Genomic DNA, 27,791 nt, shown 5'->3' on the forward strand with positions numbered 1-27,791 from the left:
GCAGCTTGAAGAGTGTAATACTCTGAAATAACAGTACTACAGTGCTTGCCACTGGATTTTAGTAACTGGCTGCTACTTGTAGCCCACTAAAGCCAGTGCCACGACAGTTCTTCCCCCCTTGGGAGAATTCAGTCCTCCGAATTATAGTCTGCTGCTGAGCCTGTGATCTTACTAAATTATTTGATTCTGTACCATTTACATTTCCACGTTCCCACACCTATTGTGTATGGTTTATCCTTTATACTCATTATACACAGTCACTACTCATGGCGTAGTTTCTTTTGGTGCATCGCTTCATTTCACATATGGTGGGTGAGCCTCTGTGTAGGCAGCTAATGGACTGAGAGATCAGGGGAGCAGTTCTGCACTGATAATGGACATAGATGATACAAGTGGCAACCAAGATTAAGAAAGTTCCTGAGGACAAGATTCCCGTTAGCGTGACCTGATGCTGGTACTTGTTATGGCACTGTTGAATATGGTGAATCTGTTACACTGCACTAATGTGCCAATTCTGTGCAGCTGTTAACTTGCTGAGAGAATTTAATGTGGTTGTGTCAAAGGTATAATTCAGGTAGAACAGCTTTTTGCTGGAAAGACTCTGAAAGGACTGCCAGGCAGATACAGTAGAGGATATGTTAGATTCAAGGCTGTAGCCCCTGTTATAGCTGCAGGAAGCAGAAAAGTTGGTCACAAAATGTCTCATTGGGTTCCATACAGCAGTAATCCACTGTCCTGTATTTCTGCCCACTCTGCCTTCCGTGGGTGTCCTTGCCCCATAGCAACTAGTAATAGATACAACTGCATCACTCACAGTATGTCCAGTGCGTTCCTACTTCCTGGAGATATGTTCCTGTAAAAACAGCTCCGTTTCAGATGTGCACGTGGTAGTTTGAACCACTGTGGTTGGGCGTATTGAAGCCTGCTCTCTCTGACACCAGCACAGCTCTTCCACTTGATGTTGATGATGAGTCAGTTCTTTCTTTCTTTCTTTCACTCTTATCCTAGAACGGACATGTGCAAAAATTGCAGCACACCAAAACTGTTCACCTACCACATCCTCTCCAAAATACACTAACCAGCTGTGAGCTACAATTTCTTCCAATGCTCCATCTAAACCTCCAACCTGAAATACTCATAGCTATACTTCACTTACTCTATATTCATACAACAAAATAAACAAACACAATCTCTTGCTATCTGAAGCCCATTGCAAAATAAAACAAACCCCCAGATTATTACACTTACAAGACATCAGTATCAATTCAAATAAACAACCTGCATGATATCTCCCAATTAACTGTGAACATACCACAAGAATGAAATTCATTCACACATTATAACCTAGAAATTAAGATTGTTCTTTCCACCTGTCGACATCTCCTGAACATCAGTCAGTAACCGTACAGTGGTATAGACACCCCAATGCTTTACATCTTGGTACGTTCTCCAGCAGAATACATATAAATAAAAACAAAATAACTTATCATTTATACATCATTCACTTCACATATTCTCATTACTGTGGTATGTCACATGAGATATACGGAAATTCACCTAATAAACCCCCTCAATAAATTTTAAAACAGTATCCCTTCCTCTTTATATCACGCTAACCTTAGATCTTAATGTGTATGGCAAAATATGTTCAGAGTTTGTGGGAGTGGCTTGATCAACCTGCTGTGCCATGTTATACTTCTTACTCTTCCCCCCTTTCTTGGGACCAGTGCCGGTAACAGTGACAAAGCTTCTGGTTTGCCCTGAGCGTGTCTCCGATATTATGGTGACTGTTGACATACTGTCAACATTGAGACTGTTGACATACTGCCCCCCCATGAACCATGGACCTTGCCGTTGGTGGGTAGGCTTGCATGCCTCAGCGATACAGATGGCCGTACCGTAGGTGCAACCACAATGGAGGGGTATCTGTTGAGAGGCCAGACAAACATGTGGTTCCTGAAGAGGGGCAGCAGCCTTTTCAGTAGTTGCAGGGGCAACAGTCTGGATGATTGACTGATCTGGCCTTGTAACATTAACCAAAACGGCCTTGCTGTGCTGGTACTGCGAACGGCTGAAAGCAAGGGGAAACTACAGCCGTAATTTTTCCCGAGGACATGCAGCTTTACTGTATGATTAAATGATGATGGCGTCCTCTTGGGTAAAATATTCCGGAGGTAAAAAAGTCCCCCATTCGGATCTCCGGGCGGGGACTACTCAAGAGGACGTCGTTATCAGGAGAAAGAAAACTGGCGTTCTATGGATCGGAGCGTGGAATGTCAGATCCCTTAATCAGTCAGGTAGGTTAGAAAATTTAAAAAGGGAAATGGATAGTTTAAAGTTAGATGTAGTGGGAATTAGTGAGGTTCGGTGGCAGGAGGAACAAGACTTTTGGTCAGGTGATTACAGGGTTATAAATACAAAATCAAATAAGGGTAATGCAGGAGTAGGTTTAATAATGAATAAACAAATAGGAGTGTGGGTTAGCTACTACAAACAGCATAGTGAATGCATTATTGTGGCCAAGATTGACACAAAGCCCATGCCTACTACAGTAGTACAAGTTTATATGCCAACTAGCTCTGCAGATGATGAAGAAATTGATGAAATGTATGACGAGATAAAAGAAATTATTCAGGTAGTGAAGGGAGACGAAAATTTAATAGTCATGGGTGACTGGAATTCGTCAGTAGGAAAAGGGAGAGAAGGAAACATAGTAGGTGAATATGGATTGGGGGGAAGAAATGAAAGAGGAAGCCGCCTTGTAGAATTTTGCACAGAGCATAACTTAATCATAGCTAACACTTGGTTCAAGAATCATAAAAGAAGGTTGTATACCTGGAAGAATCCTGGAGATACTAAAAGGTATCAGATAGATTATATAATGGTAAGACAGAGATTTAGGAACCAGGTTGTAAATTGTAAGACATTTCCAGGGGCAGATGTGGATTCTGATCACAATATATTGGTTATGAACTGCAGATTGAAACTGAAGAAACTGCAAAAAGGTTGGAATTTAAGGAGATGGGACCTGGATAAACTGAAAGAACCAGAGGTTGTAGAGAGTTTCAGGGAGAGCATAAGGGAACAATTGACAGGAATGGGGGAAAGAAATACAGTAGAAGAAGAATGGGTAGCTCTGAGGGATGAAGTAGTGAAGGCAGCAGAGGATCAAGTAGGTAAAAAGACGAGGGCTAGTAGAAATCCTTGGGTAACAGAAGAAATATTGAATTTAATTGATGAAAGGAGAAAATATAAAAATGCAGTAAATGAAGCAGGCAAAAAGGAATACAAACGTCTCAAAAATGAGATCGACAGGAAGTGCAAAATGGCTAAGCAGGGATGGCTAGAGGACAAATGTAAGGATGTAGAGGCTTGTCTCACTAGGGGTAAGATAGATACTGCCTACAGACCTTTGGAGAGAAGAGAACCACTTTTATGAATATCAAGAGCTCAGATGGCAACCCAGTTCTAAGCAAAGAAGGGACAGCAGAAAGGTGGAAGGAGTATATAGAGGGTTTATACAAGAGCGATGTACTTGAGGACAATATTAAGGAAATGGAAGAGGATGTAGATGAAGATGAAATGGGAGATAAGATACTGCGTGAAGAGTTTGACAGAGCACTGAAAGACCTGAGTCGAAACAAGGCCCCAGGAGTAGACAACATTCCATTAGAACTACTGATGGCCTTGGGAGAGCCAGTCATGACAAAACTCTACCATCTGGTGAGCAAGATGTATGAGACAGGCGAAATACCCTCAGACTTCAAGAAGAATATAATAATTCCAATCCCAAAGAAAGCAGGTGTTGACAGATGTGAAAATTACCGAACTATCAGTTTAATAAGTCACAGCTGCAAAATACTAACGCGAATTCTTTACAGACGAATGGAAAAACTACTAGAAGCGGACCTCGGGGAAGATCAGTTTGGATTCCGTAGAAATGTTGGAACACATGAGGCAATACTAACCTTACGACTTATCTTAGAAGAAAGATTAAGAAAGGGCAAACCTACGTTTCTAGCATTTGTAGACTTAGAGAAAGCTTTTGACAACGTTAACTGGAATACTCTCTTTCAAATTCTGAAGGTGGCAGGGGTAAAATACAGGGAGCGAAAGGCTATTTACAATTTGTACAGAAACCAGATGGCAGTTATAAGATTCGAGGGGCATGAAAGGCAAGCAGTGGTTGGGAAAGGAGTGAGACAGGGAGGTTCGCCGATGACATTGTAATTCTGTCAGAGACAGCAAAGGACTTGGAAGAGCAGTTGAACGGAATGGACAGTGTCTTGAAAGGAGGATATAAGATGAACATCAACAAAAGCAAAACGAGGATAATGGAATGTAGTCAAATTAAATCGAGTGATGCTGAGGGAATTAGATTAGGAAATGAGACACTTAAAGTAGTAAAGGAGTTTTGCTATTTATGGAGTAAAATAACTGATGATGGTCAATGTAGAGAGGATATAGAATGTAGACTGGCAATGGCAAGGAAATCGTTTCTGAAGAAGAGAAATTTGTTAATATCGAATATAGATTTAAGTGTCAGGAAGTTGTTTCTGAAAGTATTTGTATGGAGTGTAGCCATGTATGGAAGTGAAACATGGACGATAACCAGTTTGGAGAAGAAGAGAATAGAAGCTTTCGAAATGTGGTGCTACAGAAGAATACTGAAGATTAGATGGGTAGATCACATAACTAATGAGGAGGTATTGAATAGGATTGGGGAGAAGAGAAGTTTGTGGCACAACTTGACTAGAAGAAGGGATCGGTTGGTAGGACACGTTTTGAGGCATCAAGGGATCACAAATTTAGCATTGGAGGGCAGCGTGGAGGGTAAAAATCGTAGAGGGAGACCAAGAGATGAATACAGTAAGCAGATTCAGAAGGATGTAGGTTGCAGTAGGCACTGGGAGATGAAGAAGCTTGCACAGGATAGAGTAGCATGGAGAACTGCATCAAACCAGTCTCAGGACTGAAGACCAGAACAACAACAATTGACGTACTGACTCAACATCTTTCCTGTTGTCCAGTGCACCCATTCTTTTTGTTATTTGCTTGAATGTCTAAACATCTGTTCATAACTTGCAAATTTGCAGTAAAAAACACAATTGTTTTATTAGTTCTGATATGAGTTTAGTATCTTGGTCCTTAGTTAATAACTCTGGGATTCTGAATTTTAGCAACCAACTGTTGACCCATACTTGTCATACCATATCTTATGGAGTATAAGATGCTATGGACTATTAGACACACCATAATTTTTAAGCAGTTTTTAAAAAAATAACATTTTTACCATTTTTATTGTTAGATTGCAAAGCCAGACTGAAAAAAAATCTTAGTTTATAAAACTGAACTCACCAGTTAAATGCCTGAAAATCATCATTTGAACTTTCTTCTTCTTCTTCTTCTTCTTCTTCTTCTTGTTCCTCCTCCTCTTCATTGGCATCATTGTCATCTTCATATATAAGGTGGCCTTCACTGCCATTGAGTGTTACTCATGCCACACTTCATGAAAGATTTAACAATAATATCTTCTCTCACTCCAGGCTGCGACTGTTTCATCCACTGATATACTTGTTTGATTGCAGATTAACAATTTGTTACATTCCTCTCCCATACAATGGTTTATTTACTGAGACATAAATAGGTTGCAGTTGTGAAATAAGCTCTGCTGGAATAACAGCAAGGCTCTGTATTTCCCTGTCTCAGTTTCTCTTTCGCAGAATTTTGCAGATGAATACTAAACTGATCTAGCACAAGAAGAGAACTCCTTTTCAGTAAAGCACCTTTCCTTCTCTCCCATACTCTGTTAATCCATAATTTCAGCCTTGTCCATCCAGCCCTTGTCATGTGTGTGAACATCAACACCTGTGGCGGTATTTCAGAAGGTTTTGGCATTGTTTTGTGCTTGAAAATGATCATTGGATTAAGTTTAGGACCATCAGCACAACATGAAAGGGCAACATTGTAGTGCATTTTTTCATGTCAACTTGTTTTTATATTTACAATTTTGGCACCTTTCATGGCAACATTTCTTTTACTCGACGCATTAAATATCAGAGGAATTTCAGCTGTATTCGCTATTTGGCTTAATGACACATTGGTTTTCTTTCAGTGTTCAATAATAAAGATAATATTTTCTCTTCATACTCTTATGGCATTTCCTGAGATAGTTTGGTTTTTGTTTGCATGCTATGTCCATGATGCTTCCTAAACCTGTAACACTGGCGAACCCCACCCTTAAAATCTGTTAAGTTCCACTGTAGTGCTAGCTTATGAGCATGTATTTGAATCTTTTTTATATTAATTCCAGTGCAATTTTGATGGTGTTCTTGAACCCATTTCAAAACATCATCTTCTGGTTTTGGCCATTTTGCATTCAGTCCTCTTTTTGCACATTTAGTCTTCCTCATTTTTTGCAGTTCTCCTTTAGTAGCCAGCCAGTCGTGATGGTTTCTTCTATTGGTGGAGGGCTGAAATGCCGCTCAGCTGCTGTGTTTCCATGTTCTTCTGCATATGCTGTGACTTTAATTTATAGTCCACATCATATGAATACCTTTTATTTTTTTCCATTACAAAAGTAGCTACTAACAAAAATATTGTACTATTACCGATAACACAAATCATTTCCAATTCAAGTTCACTGGCACCGTAGACTGCAATGACACATCATAGGCTAGACAGTGTTCTGGGTTTGTGATGACAGGGAGGGACGGAGACAGTGTAAGCAAGCTTGTGAAATCCCGCAACTAATGTTCGTCACATTGGTGCACTGCTGCTGACAATTGAATCCTGTGTTACCAAGTAGAGATAGGTTTCCCACAGCATTGACTACATGGCCATTTTTAAGACAGGTGAGAGTATAAAACACACCTGAATTTTGGAAGCAATTTTTCGAAGAAAGAGGTGTGTCTTATAGTATGTAAAATATGGTACTGTCAGCTTGTTGACTTGGAGCAGCTACCATCTCCACATAACATGAAAAATAATGTATTATTATTAACACACAATGATTTCCCTCTGGCATTTGCCCAGAAGGACCCAAGATGTCCAAACGGATCATCTCAAATGGTTTGCTGGGTTCTGGTAATCTGTGTGATGGAATTCATTGGTGACTTTACTCACCAAATTATGTGCATGCTAAACTGTTTTTTATGTGCCATCTTACGCCCTGTCTCCATGTTTGATACCAACATTGCTATATATCGTTCTGTGGTTCTAAGGCCCCCATGGCTAGCTAACATATAATCAAGTACCTCTCTCATTACTTCCTCCTGCAGCATGGCTGGTACAACAACACAAGGTCCAAGTTTGGTTTGGCTCCATAACAGTCCATTGTACATAATGAATCATGTTTCCATTGAAAATAGCTGAGCCTGGGTTTTCTGCCATTCCACAGTTGTGTGGCCCACTCTTTGTAATATACAAATCTTTAGACTGAAGCCATCTGCCTGAAGATCAAATTCATTGAGAGTAAGCAATCAGTGCATTAATCTACCTGATGGGTCTTTTAACCCTAAAGCCACTTCAAGGCCATATGATGTACTATGACTCTTAATTTCCTTACATACAAGTAATACCATAATGCACTCAGCATTTACTTCTTGGTTGTAGAGTAGTTTTTTCCATTTTACTCAGCTGTCACGGCGCATAGGCAACCAGATGTTCTGAGCTGTTCACAACTTGGCCCAGTACATACCTGAGAGCATTATCGCGTGTGTTGTGGGAAAGCACAAATTCCTTCTCATAATTCGGGAAAACCAGTACCAGTCCAGTTTTTAACAATTCCTTCAGTCGACCAAACACTCTTTCGCAATTTTTTGACCTTTGAAATTTAACCCCTTCTTAACACATGAGTTAGAAACTGTGCAACTTCTGCAAATTTTGGTTCAAATATACGCTAGTGATTTGCTAACCCTAGAAAAGATTGCAGTTCCTTTTCCATCCATGGCATTGGAAAATCCTGTGTGGCTTTTATTATCCTGAGGTCCATTCAGACTCCCTCACAATTAATTACGTGCCCCAAGTACTGCACTTCCTCTATCACAAAGTGACATTTCTCTACACATTAAGTGCACTGGATACAATTGCTCAAACACTTCTTTTAGACTTAAGACATTCTCCTTCATTATTTTGTGAGGAAGATATGTGATCTAAATACACCATACATTGTGTAGGTTTCAGTCCTCACAGAACTCAGTCTAAGAAATGCTGAAATGTGGCTGGAATGTTCTTTAATACAAATTGTGTACGCCGATGTTAACAATTTTCGAAACTATATTATGGAATGGGGGTAAGGAATGAAAGAGGAAGCCGCCTGGTAGAATTTTGCTCAGAGCATAACTTAATCATAGCTAACACTTGGTTCAAGAATCATAAAAGAAGGTTGTATACATGGAATAAGCCTGTAGATACTGACAGGTTTCAGGTAGATTATATAATGGTGAGACAGAGATTTAGGATGTGGACTCTGACCACAATCTATTGGTTATGAAATGTAGATTAAAACTAAAGAAACTGCAAAAAGACGGGAATTTAAGGAGATAGGACCTGGATAAACTAACAGAACCAGAGGTTGTAGAGAGTTTCAGGGAGAGCTTTAGGGAACGATTGACAAGAATGGGGGAAAGAAATACAGTAGAAGAAGAATGGTTAGCTTTGAGAGATGAAATAGTGAAGGCAGCAGAGGATCAAGTAGGTAAAAAGACGAGGGCTAATAGAAATCCTTGGGTAACAGAAGGGATACTGAATTTAATTGATGAAAGGAGAAAATACAAAAATGCATTAAATGAAGCAGGCAAAAAGGAATACAAACGTCTCAAAAATGAGATCGACAGGAAGTGAAAAATGGCTAAGAGGACAAATGGAAGGAAGTAGAGGCATATATCACTAGGGATAAGATAGATACTGTCTACAGGAAAATTAGAGAGACCTTTGGAGAAAAGAGAACCACTTGCATGAATATCAAGAGCTCGAATGGAAATCCAGTTCTAAGGAAAGAAGGGAAAGCAGAAAGGTGGAAGTAGTGTATATAGGGGTTCTATACAACGGCGATGTTCTTGAGGACAATATTATGGAAATGGAAGAGGATGTAGACGAAGATGAAATGGGAGATATGATACTGCTTGAAGAGTTTGACAGAGCACTGAAAGACCTAAGTTGAAACAAGGCCCCAGGAGTAGACAACATTACATTAGAACTACTGATAGCCTTGGGAGAGCCAGTCCTGACAAAACTCTACCATCTGGTAAGCAAGATGTATGAGACAGGCGAAATACCCTCAGACTTCAAGAAGAATATAATAATTCCAATCCCAAAGAAAGCAGGGGTTGACAGAAGTGAAAATTACTGTAGTATCAGTTTAGTAAGTCACAGCTGCAAAATACTAACGTGAATTCTTTACAGACGAATGGAAAAACTAGTAGAAGCCGACCTCGGGGAAGATCAGTTTGGATTCCGTAGAAATGTTGGAACACATGAGGCAATACTGACCCTACGACTTATCTTAGAAAATAGATTAAGGAAAGGCAAAGCTATGTTTCTACCACTTGTAGACATAGATAAAGCTTTTGTCAATGTTGGCTGGAATACTCTCTTTCAAATTCTGAAGGTGGCAAGGGTAAAATACAAGGAGCGAAAGGCCATTTACAATTTGTACAGAAACCAGATGGCAGTTATAAGAGTTGAGGGACATGAAAGGGAGCAGTGGTTGGGAAGGGAGTGAGACAGGGTTGTAGCCTATCCCCAATGTTATTCAATCTGTATATTGAGCAAGCAGTAAAGGAAACAAAAGAAAAATTTGGAGTAGGCATTGAAATCCATGGAGAAGAAATTAAACCTTTTTGAGGTTCGCCGATGACATTGTAATTCTGTCAGAGACAGCAAAGGACCTGGAAGAACAGCTGAATGGAATGGACAGTGTCTTGAAAGGAGGAGATAAGATGAACACCAACAAAAGCAAAACGAGGATAATGGAATGTAATTGAATTAAATGGGGTGATGCTGAGGGTATTGGATTACGAAATGAGACGCTTAAAGTATTAAAGGAGTTTTGCTATTTGGGGAGCAAAATAACTAATGATGTCGTAGTAAAGAGGATGTAAAATGTAGACTGGCAATGGCAAGGAAAACGTTTCTGAAGAAGAGAAATTTGTTAATATCGAGTATAGATTTAAGTGTCAGGAAATCTTTTCTGAAAGTATTTGTATGGAATGTAGCCATGTATGGAAGTGAAATGTGGACAATAAGTAGTTTGGACAAGAAGAGAATAGAAGCTTTCGAAATGTGGTGCTACAGAAGGATGCTGAGGATTAGATGGGTAGATCACATAACTAATGAGGAGGAGGTACTGAATAGAATTGGGGAGAGGGGAAATTGGTGGGACAACTTGACTAGAAGAAGGGATCGATTGGTAAGACATATTCTGAGGCATCAAGGAATCACCAATTTAGTATTGGAGAGCAGCGCAGAGGTTAAAAATTGTAGAGGGAGACCAAGAGATGAATACACTAAACAGATTCAGAAGGATGTAGATTGCAGTAGGTACTGTGAGATGAAGAAGCTTGCACAGGATAGAGTAGCATACAGAGCTGCTTCAAACCAGTCTCTGGACTGAAGACCACAACAACAACATTACCGCCATTTGACTGTGTAGAGTATATTTACTTCACAATCTAGATTTTGGCCTTAGGCCATTTTCAAGTGCTACAGCATCAAAAAACTTCTGACCTGAGTGAGACACATGAATGTTTTTTGACAATGTGGCACTTGAAAATAGTCTAAGGCTGAAATCTAGATTGTGAAATAAATATACTGTATGCAGTCAAATGGTAGTTATATCATTTCAAAAATTCTACGTTAGTGTGGCCCCACAAAAGAGAAAACAAAATCATTGTATATTGATAATGCTCTGATGAAACTGCAAATGCTGTTTTTGGGCGATCCCCTGGCACTACTTGTAGCTAATGATAGCCACTCTGCAGGGCCGTGGTGGAAAAATATTTGCACTGCCTCACATTGTCCAAAGTTTCCGTTACATTTGGTATCAGATAAGCATCTGGAATCATAAGCATATTAGGATACCTGTAATCACAACAAAAACAATAAGCTATGGTTCAATCCATACTCTCCTTTGGGCTGATCCCGTCTGGTGCCTCCCTAGGGGTTTATCCTTTCCTCAATAATACAATCTCCTAACAGCTCATGAATAAATTTGTCCATCAGTGGTTGGAGGTGATGAGGCTTGTGGTATGGTCTACAATACACAGTTGGCTTATTCCCAGTTGCGTTTGTGTGTTGTGTTGTTGGGGTGTTTGACAGTGGTCCATGAGAATCAAACAAATCTTCAAACTCTGATAACATGCTCCATTGCTAACTTTTCTGATCCTTTCAAGTGCTTCCCTTGTACCGTAAAGCAGCTTGCTTAAATGTAGGGTCCAAATTTGCTGTATCCAAATAATCTTCCTCTGAAATATCCACATTCGCTACTGCCAACCCTTTAGACAACTCCGTGTCCATGGTCCCAAAGGTACCTGTTGCAACGGGCATAAGCTGATCACAATCTAATTTCCGTACTTGAACCACACTGCTGTGTATGAAACATCGCACGTTATCTAACTCCCAATTTTCCACACACAACACATTTGCCATCAAATTAGTTCTCACCTCCCCTAGTTGTTTTCCTACACCTTCTTGTACATTATCATGGTAATTGATCCTTAGTTGCTGCGCATGGAGTTTAAATGGTTCCCCTTACACTAGGGATGAACCTTTTGGCTATATGAAGCAAAATTTTCATACAGGCCCAAAAATTCTTTACCACTGAACGTAGCGAGTGTACTGTACATGACCTACATCGTGGTGGACCTACATAGTGGTGGACCTACCCTCTTTTCACCATGAGATCCAAAACTGTCACAGACACCTGCAAACCCATGTACGATAAAAAGTTGTTTTCTTCCATCCACTAAGCTATCTAACCAAAATTCCACCACTGCGCATGTTTTAGTTGTTCTTATATTTAGTGGGGATTTGCCAGTTACCTCCATTGGGTATCTCCCCATTGGGAATGGAGAAATCTCGATGGGTATGCTGCCATCAGAGTTGGAGGGTAGTGAGAAAATAAAATATTCATTGTGAAAAAATTACTGGTCTAGCCCCCACGTTCAGGGTTGGGCACTGGGCTAACAGTGCATCCCATAAAAAAGAATTTTTTGAAATGCCAAGAACATGCCTCGGATGAAACAGGAAACAAAAAATCTCAAAAATGGCTTACAAACAGGACTTAAGATTTGGAACATGGAACATTAGAAGTTTGGCAACACCTGGGATTCTCAATAATCTGTGTGAAGGACTTGACAAATATGAAATGGATCCAGTAGCACTGCAAGAAATGAGAAACCTAGGAATAGGAAAATCAGAATGATGCAAACACATTCTATATTACAGTGGATTGGAAGATGTAAATTTCCAGAAGGGTGTAGGTTTTGTGGTGAGTACAAGAATAGCAAAGGCAGTAACTGATTTTCAACCAATTGATGACAGAATAGCTTTTAGACTAAGAGGTAGATTCACGAATATAACAATAATTACACTACATGCCCCAACTGAGGTAATGGAGGACGAAAAGACAGACAGTTTCTGTGATATACTTGAAGAGTTAAGTAAGACAGCAGGATGTGATATGAATCTCATTGTTAGAGATGCCAATGCTAATGTCGGAAGGGAGACTACTTGGAAGGAAGTAGCAGGTATAGAAAGCTTCCACATTGAAAGTAATGATAATGGAGTGAGACTACATAGTTGTGCAAGTGCAGCCAACCTAAAAATTTATGGGCGCCTACTTTCCAAGGACGGACATTGACAAGACAGTTGAGGCAAGGGCATCTGTACCTGGGGCCAAGAGTGGGCCACTCCCCCCCCCCCCTCCCCCCTCACCTACCCTCCCCTCCTCTCACTCCTCCCTAGCTCTCAGGAGCATGAAAAGATGTAGAATATAGTCAGGTGCTTTTCTTTCAAGAAAATGACTTAAAAATTGGTATCATGTAGGTTCTTAACAGGGTCGGAACTGGAACTTTTTTATGACTACTTGCAAGTCACCATTCATCTTCCAAGTATTAAATATACTATGTATGCCCAGGTCATGCCTCCCCCCCCCCCCCCCCCCCCAAATTATTGTATGGGTGATGGGTGACCTTGAACTTTGGTATTGCGTGATAGCAAAACAAAAAAAACCAAATAGACCATTTCTTGGTAGACCACAGGCATGAAGCAGTCTAATTGACGTGAAAAATGTAGGAGGAGCCGAGGCAGACTGTAACTTAGTCATCACCAAGGTATGACAACAAATAGTTATAGAAAAGCCAAGGGGATGAAAGAGCATAAAAGAATGGAATTTTTATGTAGACATACTGAAAGATAGTGACAAGGCACAGGAATTTGTCATTAAGCTTCAAAATAGATTTTAACTTCTAACAGTAGAAGACAACTGCAGCATTGAAGGCCAGTGAGAAATGATAAAAACAGATGTGGGAGAGGTAACAGTAGAAGTGTTCAGAAAAAGGAAAGAAGAAAGAAAAATCCATGGTTCTCCGAGGAAAAACACATACAGGAAGATTCCGACGAAGGCAAAGAAGCATATGAAAACGTTAATAGAGAATCAAAAATTTTCTCAGAGGGAAAAGAGAAACATGTGGAAAAACTAATTAAAAGAATAGAAAAGAATAAAGCTATAGGGAATGTGAGAGATTTTTAAGGGTTAATTATGTTCATCAGAAAAGGGTGTGTACCACTACTAATGTATGCCATTAAAGATAAATTCTGGACGAATGCAAGTAGGGCTCATGCTCTGAGGGTTCCATATAAACTTAATTATGTATATAGTTGAGAATAATAATAATGATAATTTTGTGTGGTTCAATGGCCTGGAACAAGCCTTTCTATTGCGTATCACTTCAGCAACTTTCATATATGTATCCTACCCCAATTATCCAACTGAGGAAAGGAGTCCTATAGTTTAACACAGAATCTGAACCATGTATTGTTTCTGGTGCCTCCTCACATCATAGGGAGGTGAAGGCTAGGTTAAAACATGACTAGCAAACCTTTGACCAAGATACAATCCTATGACCTCTCAGTTTGAAGGCATGCCCTTTGATAGTTCAGCTATAGGTTATGACAAGTGAGTTTGCGAGTATCAAGATATATGACGTATATGGCCATATCTTTTGATCGCATTGACTTAGAAGCTTGCAGTTTTTACACTGCCAAGTCAAAATTAATGATTCTAAGTTAATGGGAGGTACTCTACAGGTTTTGGTGAGTGAGTTTGTGAGTATCAAAAAGTGTGACATACATGGCTGTATCTTTTGACTGCATTGACTTACAAGCTTGAAGTTTTCACTTGGCCAAGGGACTGTAGGCCTACTTGTACCTGTTATTGAGAAAAAGGGGTCTCAACAATTGGACAACAAAGTGATCCTATAAAGGTTTTGTTTTTACCGATTGAGAAACAAAACCCAAAAAGTGGCAATACAGTATTGAAAAGAACAAAAGATATGGAAATTTGGAAAGAATATTTTAAGGAGCTTTTAGATGTTACAGAAATGGAAGAACAACCATAAATGGAAGAACAGTATAAATATCAAAACATAGAGCCCTTAGTTGCACTGCCGACAATGAAAGATACAGTAGACACAATCAGAGTACTATAAAACAACAAATCTCCAGGGAGAGATGTAACACCTGCTGATCTACTTAAAAATGGAGGAGATACATTTGCGAAACAAAAAAATAAACTTGTTACCAACATTTGAAATGAAGAAACGGTGTCAGCTGAGTGTAAAGATGTGATTGTAGTATCAGTCCATAAAAATGATATGTAAGCAAGAATGCAGAAATTGTAGAGACATCTCATTAATTAGCCTAGAAAGTGTTCTCCAATATTCTCCAAAAAAGTTTGGAACCACATTTAAAATAAGTAATAGATGATAAATAACTGGATTTATGAAGATTTGATCTGATAATTGTATTGAAGTCATATCAAAATACTGGGAATACAACAGAATAGTGCAAGTATTGTTTGCAATTTTCAGAAATCCTATGACAGTATAAGCAGAGAAAAGTTGTGGAAGAGAATGTAGAAGTTTGAAATACCAAAGGAGATTACAAATCTGGTAAAAGTTACACTGGAAGACTCAAAAGGGGTTATGAAAGTGGATGGAGAATATTCCACAGCTTTTGACATATAAACAGGAGTCAGACAAGGCGAAGGAATATCACAACTCATGTTCACCAAAGTAACACAGAAAGCACTGGATACAGTGAGTGAAGCAGATGACCTGAAAATACTGGCAGGAAAGCTATTGGAAAAAACAAAGGAAGTGGGATTAGAGATAAATGACGCCAAAACAAAATTTGTGAGGGTAGAAATTAAAACACAAGAAGACAGGAAACCACGCAGATTGATAACCACATGTTTGAAGAACAGATAAGTCTGGGGGCTATAGTAAACACCAGAAATGATAAGAAACAAGAAATAGAAATGAGGATCAGTGCATTATCTAGAGCGTCACATTCACTCAGCACATTTCTATCATCCAAAATTTTTTCAAGAGGAACCAAAATATGGATTTATAAAACTAAAATCAGACCAGTATTACTATATGGGGCAGAAAAATGGAAAATGGATAAGTATACAGAGAGGAAGACAAATGGTTTTGAAAATTAAATGCTGTGAAGATATAGGTAGCAAATAATGGGCCGGCCGCATCTGTAGTGCAGCAGAGGGATCAAGATTGAATGAGGTGTCAGAGAAGAAACCCAAAGGCTGCAGACCACCAGACAGACTACAAATAAGATGGAGAGACCAGTCAGCCAAGAATCTTCAGATAATTGGAGCAAAGGAAGATGATGCCAAGAACAGAATGCTGTGGAGGAGACAACTTGATGAGGCCGAAAACCAACTGTGTGTTTATGGGGCGAGGAAAGTGAGAGTAAGGAAGTGAGTACAACTACTGGGAGTGGTGCTCAGTGGCCATGAAGCCCCAATTGCCATTTAATGGTGGGTTACTATTCCAATTCCATGTGTCTCTGTCACGCCTCTTATTAACTTTCTGTCTGCAGTCTCATTCCTGATGCCCTACTTGTCCACATTTCTTATGTGTTGGCCGATGACATCCTTATCTTATATGGCCTGTCTGCCCACAAGGAAAACATTGGACTTATGCTGAAAAAATTCCCCTTCTATCTTGACTCAGGTGGCTGTGTATACTTCTTCCAATGCTTTTGCAGTGCCTCCGGCTTCTGTCAAGTCTTTGGGAATTTCGCCCATACTTGATACTGTGTGAGGCATCCTCCCAAAAATGTGTCAAATGATCTCTGTTCTGCTTCTTGCAGAATGACCCTTTAGTGACATTGCTCTCTGTTAACTCCCAAGTCTTGACATTTAATTTCTAAATCCTGTCTACAAAGTTCTGAATACACTCCCCCTGTTTCTGTGACACATTGTTTCATTTATCCCTATAATGCTTACAGATGTTCTTCTTTCTGTCTCCCACCAGACATAATTGAGACATGTGCAATAAATCTTCCTCTGATCAACATCCCTGCTTAGCAGAAGTTAATAAGATATTCACAAATGCCAACTCATAATCTGCTGTGTTACCAGGAAATGGAGAAACTAAGCTAGCAGTATTAACGTTTATGATGGATGTCATTGTAAAGAATAAGGATTGTTCTCTTGTGTCTTTCTTCAATGCCTCTAACTGGTTGCGTAGTTCTGTATTGTCTGCCTGCATCTGTACCATTTGATTTAGTAAGGTGTAGAATGGTCAGTGCATGTGGCATCTACTCCCATTTCAGATATTTCAAAGCCTGTGCCTACAATACAAGGAAAATATTCAACAGGAAAGGAACCAACACCAAACCACAAGGGTGAAAAAATGGTGCAGTGCACTCACAATGTTGAAGTGTCGTCATAGACTGATGCTCCCGTGATGTCACTCACGGTTTCTGTCAGCACTTCTGATAGCAAAGTGTAGCAGTCCAGGTTGCTGACCTCTACGTAGTCACCTGAGGACAGTGGAAAGACCACATCACTGTCAGGATGCGAGTTTGTGTGACCTCAGGGAATGCGTAATGTCGGGTATGTGGCGATGGAGCAGCCAGAGAATGCTCTCCGATGATGCAGAGCTTTTATTGGTGGCTCATTACATACAGCAAAGTCAGCCATTGCTCATGTTGAGGAACCACTAAGATGGAATGCGATGTTGGCAATGCTGGAACCAGTCAGCTGTGTCAGCCTTGCTGAGTATGCAGTGACAGTACAGCCTGCCATGGAGAATCAGTCAGCAGCAAGCACTGTCGGCAGGCTGACAAGAGGCAGCCCATACTTGAAATGTCCCGGGACAAACCCAAGACCTCCAGAGATGACGGGGTGGTAGGTGTGGGTATGCGCTGAATGGCTCCACGAAATTGGACTTGGTTCAACGCATAAAAGCATTAGATTAGCTGGCACTAGCAGCGCTGTGACATGTGTAATAGCCAGTGTGGTCAGAGGTGGCAGCTGGCTGGTGCTAGACTACATCGATACTGAACCGAAGTCTAAGTTAGGCCAGAAGTTCATGCACAGTACAGCACTGGGGGTAGTCAGATCAGAAACCAAGTCTGACATCCGGACAGGACATGCCTAATGGTGGGTGATGTGGAGACAAGTCCCCAGTGCAGTTGATCTACGGCTGGGCTGGGGTTCCAGATATACTTATCTGGGCAGTGTTGCGACAAAAATGCCCACTTGTTGTCTCACACACCTGAAAAGTGTTGTCCCAAGCATTGTACATGGAGCAAGCCAATTTGTCGTAAAGCAGCTTGCAGATGTAGGATACAGATGTAGCAACATTACAGTCTTACCACTGGATTTTCATAACTGGCAATCTACTTCTAGCTTTTCAAACCAGTCTTACAACAGTGACAAATGTGGAACTGTTCTTTGTATAAAATATTTGTTTATGTTTCACGCTTTCAGTGTACAATACCTCATAACCAAAAGCTAGGTCACAACATAAACAAAAAAGTACTAGCAGAACATAAACAATTTCATATTTTTATTTTGGGTGTGATGTTATTCTGTGAACAAATGATTCTTTTTGCAGATTAGGCCAGAAAAATAGGGTTACCATTTTTTCTGATATTTGTCTATAAACCATCATTGTTGTGTTTACTGCTAAACAATAAACACAGTGGGTTTCCTCTTATTGGACTAGTAATATTTTAAAATGGTAAATATTTTCTGGAGGAGGTGTGGAATCTGCTTATAATATAATGCTTACAAAATATGGACAAACTATAAAGAAATCACGAAAAAAGGATTGGAAATTAAGAAGGTGAGATATGAATAACTTGAAACAACCACAGATTGTTTAAAATTTCAAAGCAAGCATTTGGCAGTTATTTATTGTTGTGAGAAAAGGAATAGTAAGGAAAAAAATAAGGCCTAGCTGAAATCCTTCGATAACACAAGTTAAATTTAATTTACAACAAAAGGAAATATAAAAATGCTGGCAGTGAAACAGTTGAAAGGAAATGCAGATTCCTAAAAGAGAGAGAAAGAGAGAGAGAGAGAAGGAAAGTGGAATATTGCAAAGTAGGAATGGCTGGAAGAGAAATGTGATGGCACTTATAGGAAAAGTGAAGAAATTGTTGGAGAGAAAAGAGGAGCTACTGTATGAACATCAAGAGCATCAACAAGCCAGTACATAAAAAAGAAGATAAGGCTGAACCATGGAAGGAATAAATACAGGTGCAATGTAATGGAAAGAAACATAAAGGCTATTTTATGGAAATGAAAGAATTGGATAAAATGGAGATGGGCAATGTGGTACTGTGGGACATATTTGACAGTGCACTGAAACACCTAATTCAAAACAAGGCACTTGGAGTAGACTACATTCCTTAAGAATTATTAAGATTCATGAGAGAAGCAATTATCACCAGAGTTCCAGAAGAGTGTAATAATCTCAGTACCAAAGAAGACAGATGCAGAAATGTGAGAGTCTTACTGAATCGTCAATTTAATAAGTCAGTTTTATAACGTGAACTCTTTTGTTGGTCTGTGTTTGCATAAAACAATGTCAAGCTGGACCCACAATTTCATATTATTAATAAGTTGTTGTTGAAAAGTACTAACATGAATTAGCTACAGGACAGTGGAGTTACAGGTAGAAGCTGACCTTGGGGTACATCAATTTGGATTCTGGAGAAATGTCTAAATGGATCATGCAATACTGACTCCACATTTTATCTCAGATGATAGAATGAACAATGGCAAACCCTTATACACTGAGGTGACAAAACTCATGGGATAGTGATATACACATATACAGAGGGCAGTAGTGTTGTGCACACAGGGTATGAAAGGACAGTGCATTGGTGGAGCTGCCATTTGTACTCAGGTGATTCATGTGAAAAGTTTCCGATATGATTATGGTTGCATGAAGGGAATTAACAGACTCTGAAAGTGTAATGGTGGCTGCAGCTAGACATATGGGACTTCCATTTTGGAAATCATTAGGGAATTCAATATTCCAAGACCCACAGTGTCAAGAGTCTGCTGAGAATACCAAATTTCAGGCATTACCTCAGTGCTGACAGACAATCAACAGTGCATAAAATAACCATAGAAATCAATGTGGAACATATGATGAATGTATCCATTAGGACAGTGTGGTGAAGTGTGGCATTAATGGGCTATGGCAACAGACAGTTAATGCGAGTGCCTTTGCTAACAGCATGATGTCGCCTGCAGCGCCACTCCTAGGCACATGACCATATCGGTTGGATCCTAAATGACTAGAAAACTGTGGCCTCGTCATATGCGTCCCAGTTTCAGTTTGTAAGAGCTGAAGGTAGGGTTCTAGTGTGGTACAGACCCCACGAAGCCACGGACAAAAGTTGTCTACAAGGCACTGTGTAAGTTGCTGGTAGCTCCATAATAGTGTGGGCTAACACACTATTGTTTGGCTACTAGGAGACCATTCATGGACTTCACGGTCCCAAAGAAAGATGGAATCTGTATAGCTGACACTGCACCACATCACCAAGACGCAGTTATTCATGATTGGTTTGTAAAATGTTCGGGACAATTTCAGCGAATGATGTGGCCACCCAGATCACTCGACATGAATCCCATTGAACATTTATGGGACATAATCGAGAAGTCTGTTCATGCCAAACTCCTACACCAGCAACACTTTCACAATTATGGACACCTATGGAGACAGCATGGCTCGATATTTCTGCAGGGGACTTACAACAAATTGTTGAGTCCAGGCACTACACTGACCAAAAGGAGGTCTGACACGATATTAAGAGGTATTCCATGATTGTTGCCACTTAAGTGTACATAGCATTTATAGATCATTAAAAGTGTTTAGACAGTATTGACTGCAATACACTTTTTAGAATTCTGATGTTATCAGGAATAAAACAGAGGGAGTGAAAGGTTATTTATGACTTGTATGAAAACCAGACTGCAGTTATGTGAGTTGGAGAGCATAGCAATTGCTTAGACGAGAATGAGTCTCTGGGTATAGCCTATCTCCCAAGTGATTCAATCTGTATAGAAAGGAAACAGTGGAGAAATTTGAAAAATAAATTGAAGTTCAGAGAGAAGAAACAAGAGCTTAGAAGGTTTGCTAATGATACAGTAATTCTGCTAGTTATGGCATGGCAAAGGACTGGGAATGCAATGAATAATGTTTTGAAAAGAAGTTATAAGATTAACACCAATAAAAGCAAAACAATGGCAATGGAGTGCAGTCAAAGTAATTCAGGTAATGTAGGGGGAAGTAGGTTAAGAAATGAGATGATAAAAGTAGTGAACAGATTCTGCTATTTGCTCAACAAAATAACAGATAATGACAGACATAAAAAGGATATAAAATACAGACTAGCAACATTAAGGGAAACATTTTTGAACAAGAGGAATATATTAACGTCAAATATAAATTTAAATGTTAGGAAATCTTTTCAGGGAGTATTTTTATGGATTGTAGCTTTATATGGAAGCGGAATATGGATGATAAACAGCACAGACAGGAGGAGAATAGAAATTTTTGAAATGTTATGTTACAGAATAATGACAAATAAAGAGGTTAGAAAAGAGCTTTATGGTAACACCTGTCTATTTTAAAAAGTTGAGGTAGCAGCAATAACAACAAAAACAAAACTGTGGCATTCAAAATTATTATTTTTTTTCTTTTTGTAAAGAAATCACCTTTCAGTATTAATTTATGTATGCGCAATTGTAACATTTAAAGGTACTGCAAATACATAATGACAGCTGCTTTATTACAATTTTTCCCCAAATTAAAGGGATTTGACAGGTAATATTTGTTACTGATGAGAAATGCTATATATATAATGCTACAGGTTCTTTGGTTTCTCCTCTTTCTATTTAAGATTTTGTTACTTGTGTCAGCTGAGACTTTATTGTTTGTGGATTAGATATGTAAGTTTCATTCTGTCTTTGCTGTAATTTTTGTTGGTAAAATTGTTGCACAACTGGTAAAGTTATTTTCTACTTCCATGACCTCACCTCTCATTTTTATGACTCCATGTGTGTATTTGTATTTCTCCTCTCCATTTTATTTGTTCTATATTTCTTGACAAAAGTGAAACGTAGTCAAACACAAGCTAGTCATCCTCTGATATATTGTATGGCATAGGCATGGTTAATCTCCAGAGTAGTTCTATAAATCGGTGGTACCCGTTTCTTATTTTTCTTTTGTGTTCTCCTTTTTTTCACATCTAATCATGTTAGCAGCTAAAATCATATACCTTATCCAAACTTGTTAGGTTACTTTTGTACAGGTGGTTAGCACAGCTGTCTTATCTAGAGTGAGTAGAGGTTATTAGTTCAACTCATGAAATAATGTGATTTTTGCATTTGTGATTGCTGTGTAGGTTACTAATGTGTTGGTGATATTACATGATCAACTTTATTTCAGAGGGAAAATCCTGTTCACTCCACGTACTCCTGCTGTAGAGAGGGTGATACAAAAATTGAATGAATCTTTTGAGGTTGTAGTTCAATTTAGGGAGCTGTTGCACTTTTGGAACAATGTCTCCTTTCCTATTATTAAGAAAAATTATCATAACATTACCTCTAATATGCAGTTCATTAAGGTGAGTGGTTTTTCACACTTTCGTTAACATAGTATGAAATGATAACTGTTGACAAGCTGAAATACTTCTTCAATATTACATACAGTAGTTAATGTGATTTTGTCCACTTCTCACCTCTGTAGTCTCTCAACAATACAGTAGGACACTGAATCCTTAATTTACAAGATCATGATTCAGATTATTGTCCACAGTTTCTGGGATTTTCCAATAATCCCCGAAGTAAATTCGGAGACTGCTGGGATTATTCCCTCAGAAGGGTTCTCCATCCTTCTCTAACTAACCAACCAAGCTAGCCCTCCCATCTCTAATGATAGACTGCTAATCTCTAAGCTTCCTTCCTTTTCTTAACAACATCATAAAGTGTGCATGTTTTAGGCAGATATGAACTACTGAATCCATACAATGTAAGGAATCTTTGGATGCACATAATTGTCAGTCTTTATTGGATTAGATTCATTATTCATCAAAAAAACTTTGAGGTTCCCACGATAATGAGAGCTATCTCATATTGGTTGGAGGTCATAAATCAGCTACAGTAAAACTGACTCAATCCATATCAAAGCAAATGCTCGCAGTTATGATCCACAGAGCATGCAAATAAGAAAGTGGCAGCCAAGCATGGAATTGTTGACCACCACAACAGAGTGACAACACTGTTGTCCAAGAACCTCTGAAAAGTGCTCATAAAGTGGAGACTTTGTGTGGGACTTTTGAATCTATGGTAATTGATCCTGAGGGATCATCCTGGCAGTCTCTGAATTTGCTTAGGGGATCAAAGGAAAATAATTTTGTGATCTCAAAATCTGTAGTGAGGATATCCTGCTTCTTGTGGAATTTGCTAATGATTTATTGCCACTTTGCTACTAAGAAATTAACTTTGCAGTAATAAATACTGTGATTTGAGGTGGGAAGTATTTTGTGATACAATTTTCGCTTTTGCCTCATTAAAAATTTCCTGTGTGAAACTATGAGACAAGATATGCTAAACCTTTAAGGTCATAATTATGCAGGTAGTAAAGGATCCATAACTTCGTATTTTGAGATAAGAAACTAATGACTGGAAAGGATTTTTGTTGTTGTTGTTGTTGTTGACATAAATAACTTACATCATAAAAGTTACAGCTTCATTTGCAGTACCTATTCAGAGTGACGACTGCCGGTCTCAATGCATGAATTACAACGTTGTGTACAATTTTGCTGTGCTCTCTCAGGTATTCCTGTTGTATGTTGTACCATAAGACAAGCAGTTAGGTTACGACTAACCACACCACTTCTTCGATTTGTTCTGTGGTCTCAATACTATGTAGCCCTACAGGAAAAAAATCTATAGTAGTGGGATCTGGTGATTGTCCAGGCCATAGGATAATATCTTGTCTCCTTGTCCAACAATGAAGATAATCTGTGTTTATGAGCAAGTACACTGTATGTTGGACAACATGTTACTGTAATGGCAGGCCGACTCATTGCCAAAGTTCTGGTTTACAATGTCTGACCACCACAAGAAAGCATCACCACACAGTGCACCAAGCGTATTGTTACACATTTACATCTGTGGCTGCCATCCAAGAACAAGTAATAGACTCCCTCCAACATTGTATGTTATCCCACACCATCAGTCGGAGACCAGCAGCAGCTGAACTATGGAATTACTACCTCATGCGTAGGCTGCTGTTAACGCCACAACAAAAATAGCCTAATTTGGAGTGGTACTGTGATGAGGAAGATGGACTGCTGATGAATGCCATTGCTTTGTGTTTGGAGATTAATCATCCTGAAGACCAGTGTTGGTAGTTATAGTCGCGACCTAGAGAGAAGCTCCATTCTTCTAGTGTTTTGGAAAGGCACAGCAATGTTACTCCCAATGTCATGGCAGGAGAGCGATAGGGTCACGGTTGGTAGAGGATTCTGACGGCTTAACAGTACCTCGTGGATATGCTGTGGTTTTACGTTTTACCTTTAATGTGACGGTATCATGGTGCCATTTTTCAACAGTACAACACTCATTCACCCATGGTACATGTCTGTAAGAACTGTCTTCGTGATGTCGAGGCACTCCCTTTGCAGCAAGATTCCCAGATCTGTCCACAATAGAATATGTATGGGACCATCTTTTACATCAACTGCGTCCCAGTGCCAGTGCCAGGAAATCAAGGATCAATCAACAACAGTTATGGGCCACCTTACCTCAGGAGAGTATACAATGCCCTTATGAGACCCTCCCCAACCAAATAGTGCACGCATCCGGGCCAGAGGGGATGTAATGTTATATTGGTAAGTGGGCTCACATTTCCAAGTTCTGTGATAACCGAAGTACGATCACATACCTTCTCAAACCATGAAGTTTCATTTATTACTTCCTAACCTTCTGGGTACTTCATTTTTTTTTTTTTTTCAGGCAGTGTGTATTGAAGTGGGATGGCACACTTTTGTGTTGAAACAACATCCTCTTGTAAAAAGCAGGGGACAGTCTCCAAAATATTTGGAAGCACTTCTCAAGGGAACACCATGTAACATGCAGCAATCAATGGAGGTGGCAGTAAATGAAGTCATGTTAGCTAATCTTGCATAATTGGAGCCCCTAAATTGACAGACAGTTACTGATGATAGTCTTTGACAAATAGGCCATTATGATTTTCATCACTGCAGATGCGGCTATTGCAGCAGTTGGAGAGACCATAACAGCTGAAAGCTGCCTTAGACATGGACAACAAAAACTGTAGGAAGTTAGGCACTAAAGAACAGTGGTGGATAATCCAGTCACATTCAACATTATCTGGTGCCATTGGCTGCATGTTGTATTTATGATATGGGTGTAATTGCTGCTCCACCAATACTCTTCATACTATATTCTTCGAATTGAACACTGCACAGGAAACATGATGACTACTTGATTATGTATCTTTTTCCACAGGATCCAACATCATCTCTAATTCTTTCACGCAAATGATTCTTTGTCAAGAACTGTGGGTTGTGGGTTGAATAACTCAGTTCTTGTATGTGTCTATACATGGTGATAAATTTCTTCAAATAAGAATCATGCCTCTTGTAAAACTTTGATCTGTGCATTTCAACTATGTAGACACTAAATTATTCTGCATCAGATATTAAATGCATGTTGATGAGTTCCTTATGTCAGTAACATTACATCTTCGTTAACCAGTCATCAACTATAAACAGTAGCAAACTCCACCATTCATTCATACTGCAAAAAAAGGGCCATTAGAGTCATGGCTGGATGCAAACCTAGAGACTCATGTAAACTTCTAGAAATTTCTCCTCTACTATGTATCTAGTTTATGGTAAGGCATTCCTCCTTTACCGTCTATCTACATTATGGAAGCCTTATATTCTTCAAAGTAAATGCCATAGATAAGAACAGTAGATTGGAGAGGGAGGGGAGGGGGATAACAACACACTGTGATATTCATGATAACTTTATGAGACGGAACAAAAACTTACATATGACCCAAATCAACACAACCCTCCACAGAAACTGTACTACGCACTTGGGAGTTAAACTTTATAACAAACTTCCCAGAAACGCAGAAGCAAATACTGAGGTCTAAACCTCTAGAAGATTTTTAAACCTATATTTGCAGCATCAGTGCTTTTGCTTCATCAAAGAATGTTTAACATATGAAGTATACTATATAAATATTTAAATTTATGAAGTTTGTTATTTATAATTTTAAACATGTATCCATGGACATCAACTTCGCCTGTATGCATATAAACTGACTCGTCCAATATTGTATGCATAAGCTGCTTTTGTAGACAACAGGACCAATAAAAAGACAACACAATACACACCACACACAAATATGTCTTGTTTTATTCATGTTAGTGACACTACATCATTGTGTTAAGTGGTTATATGTTATGAAACATAAATCATTTTACAAACACATTTCTCACACATACATTCCTCATTTAAAACCCCACACGATCTGAAATATTCATTTTACATAATTGATTCCTTATCTCAAAATACTTAGTTTAGAATCTTCTATCATCTGTATAATTGTGACTCTGAAGATTTGGGACATGCTGCATTATCAGTGAATATGTTGTATTCCATGGGGCAATTTTAAGGGTAAGCCTTTTTGACTCTTACTTCACAAAATTAAGCTTGTTTCAAGGGTAAGCCTTTTTGACTATTACTTTAAAAAATTAAGTTTGTTCTTGTGTCAACATCAGTATTAGCTATAACATTGACATGGTGGGTGATGAGTGCAAGTTAGTTGATATTAGTTCTCCCCGTTTTCGTCTTGGTGTCAAAGGTATTGACTAGCATTTTATTTTGTACTACTATTCAGTGGAACAGCTCATTTTTCATATTACTAAATAGTACAAACAGTGCATGACATGGGACTCTATTTGCAAGTTACCTATCTAATAGCTTCCAAGGACAACAAAATGTGATTTTTCAAACAATGGAAAATCCAGGATGGAATATAACAATACCAGAGAAGAAAAGTTGCCACTCACCATACAGCGGTGATGGTGAGTCGCGATAGGCACAATAAAAAGAGTCACACAACCATAGCTTTCGGCCATTAAAGCCTTTGGCAGCAGTAGACACACACACACATACACACACATTCACACAAACACAACTTGCACACACGTCTGCAGTCTCAGAGAGCTGAAACTACACTGCAAGCAGCAGCACCAGTGCATGATGGGAGTGGCGACAGGGTGGGGGTAAGGAGGAGGCTGGGGCGGGGAAGGGGAGGGATAGTATGGTGGGAGTGGCGGACAGTGAAGTGTTGCAGTTTAGATGGAGGGCAGGAGAGAAGGTGTGGAGGGGAGAAGGGTTAAGTAATGGAAAGGAGAGAAATAAAAATAAATTAAAAGACTGGGTGTGGTGGTGAAATGATGGCTGTGTAATGCTGGAATGGGAACAGGGGGGGGGGAAGGGAGAGCTGGATGGGTGAGGACAGTGACTAATGAAGGTTGAGGCCAGGAGGGTTACGGGAACGTAGGATGTATTGCAGGGAAAGTTCCCACCTGCACAATTCAGAAAAGCTCGTGTTGGTGGAAAGGATACATATGACACAAGCTGTGAAGCAGTCATTGAGATGAGGGGTATCATGTTTGGCAGTGTGTTCAGCAACAGGGTAGTCCACTTGTATTTTGGCCACAGTTTGTTGGTGGCCATACATGCGGACAGACAGCTTGTTGGTTGTCATGCCTACATAGAATGCAGCACAGTGGTTGCAGCTTAGCTTGTAAATCACATGACTGGTTTCACAGGTAGCCCTGCCTTTGATGGGATAGGTGATGTTAGTGACCGGGCTGGAGTAGGTGGTGGTAGAAGCATGTATGGGACAGGTCTTGCATCTAGGTCTATTACAGGGGTATGAGCCATGAGCTAAGGGATTGGGAGCAGGGGTTGTGTAAGGATGGACGAGTATATTGTGTAGGTTCGGTGTATGGTGGAATACCACTGTAGGAGGGGTGGGAAGGATAGTGGGTAGGACATTCCTCATTTCAGGGCACGACAAGAGGTAATTGAAACCCTGGCAGAAAATGTAATTCAGTTGCTCCAGTCCCAGATGGTACTGAGTTACAAGGGGAATGCTCCTCTGTGACAGGACTGTGGGACT

The 27,791-nt window shown here is 39.5% G+C and overlaps 1 protein-coding gene across 3 annotated transcripts in view; it reads left to right on the forward strand.

The window, feature by feature from the left end:
• LOC124777985 (ATP-binding cassette sub-family A member 7-like) overlaps positions 1-27,791 on the forward strand; it is a 594,849-nt gene that overhangs the window by 88,216 nt on the left and 478,842 nt on the right. For all 3 annotated transcript variants that reach the window (XR_007015818.1, XR_007015819.1, XM_047253552.1), the window contains exon 11: positions 22,005-22,182. Coding sequence is in view for 1 of the 3 variants with exons in the window: in XM_047253552.1 (XP_047109508.1) it covers positions 22,005-22,182 (178 nt within the window). In the remaining 2 variants the exon portion in view is untranslated. The remainder of the gene's footprint in view (positions 1-22,004; positions 22,183-27,791) is intronic.

Source organism: Schistocerca piceifrons, chromosome 2 (assembly GCF_021461385.2).
Source record: "Schistocerca piceifrons isolate TAMUIC-IGC-003096 chromosome 2, iqSchPice1.1, whole genome shotgun sequence".
Classification (NCBI taxonomy): Eukaryota; Metazoa; Arthropoda; class Insecta; order Orthoptera; family Acrididae; genus Schistocerca; species Schistocerca piceifrons.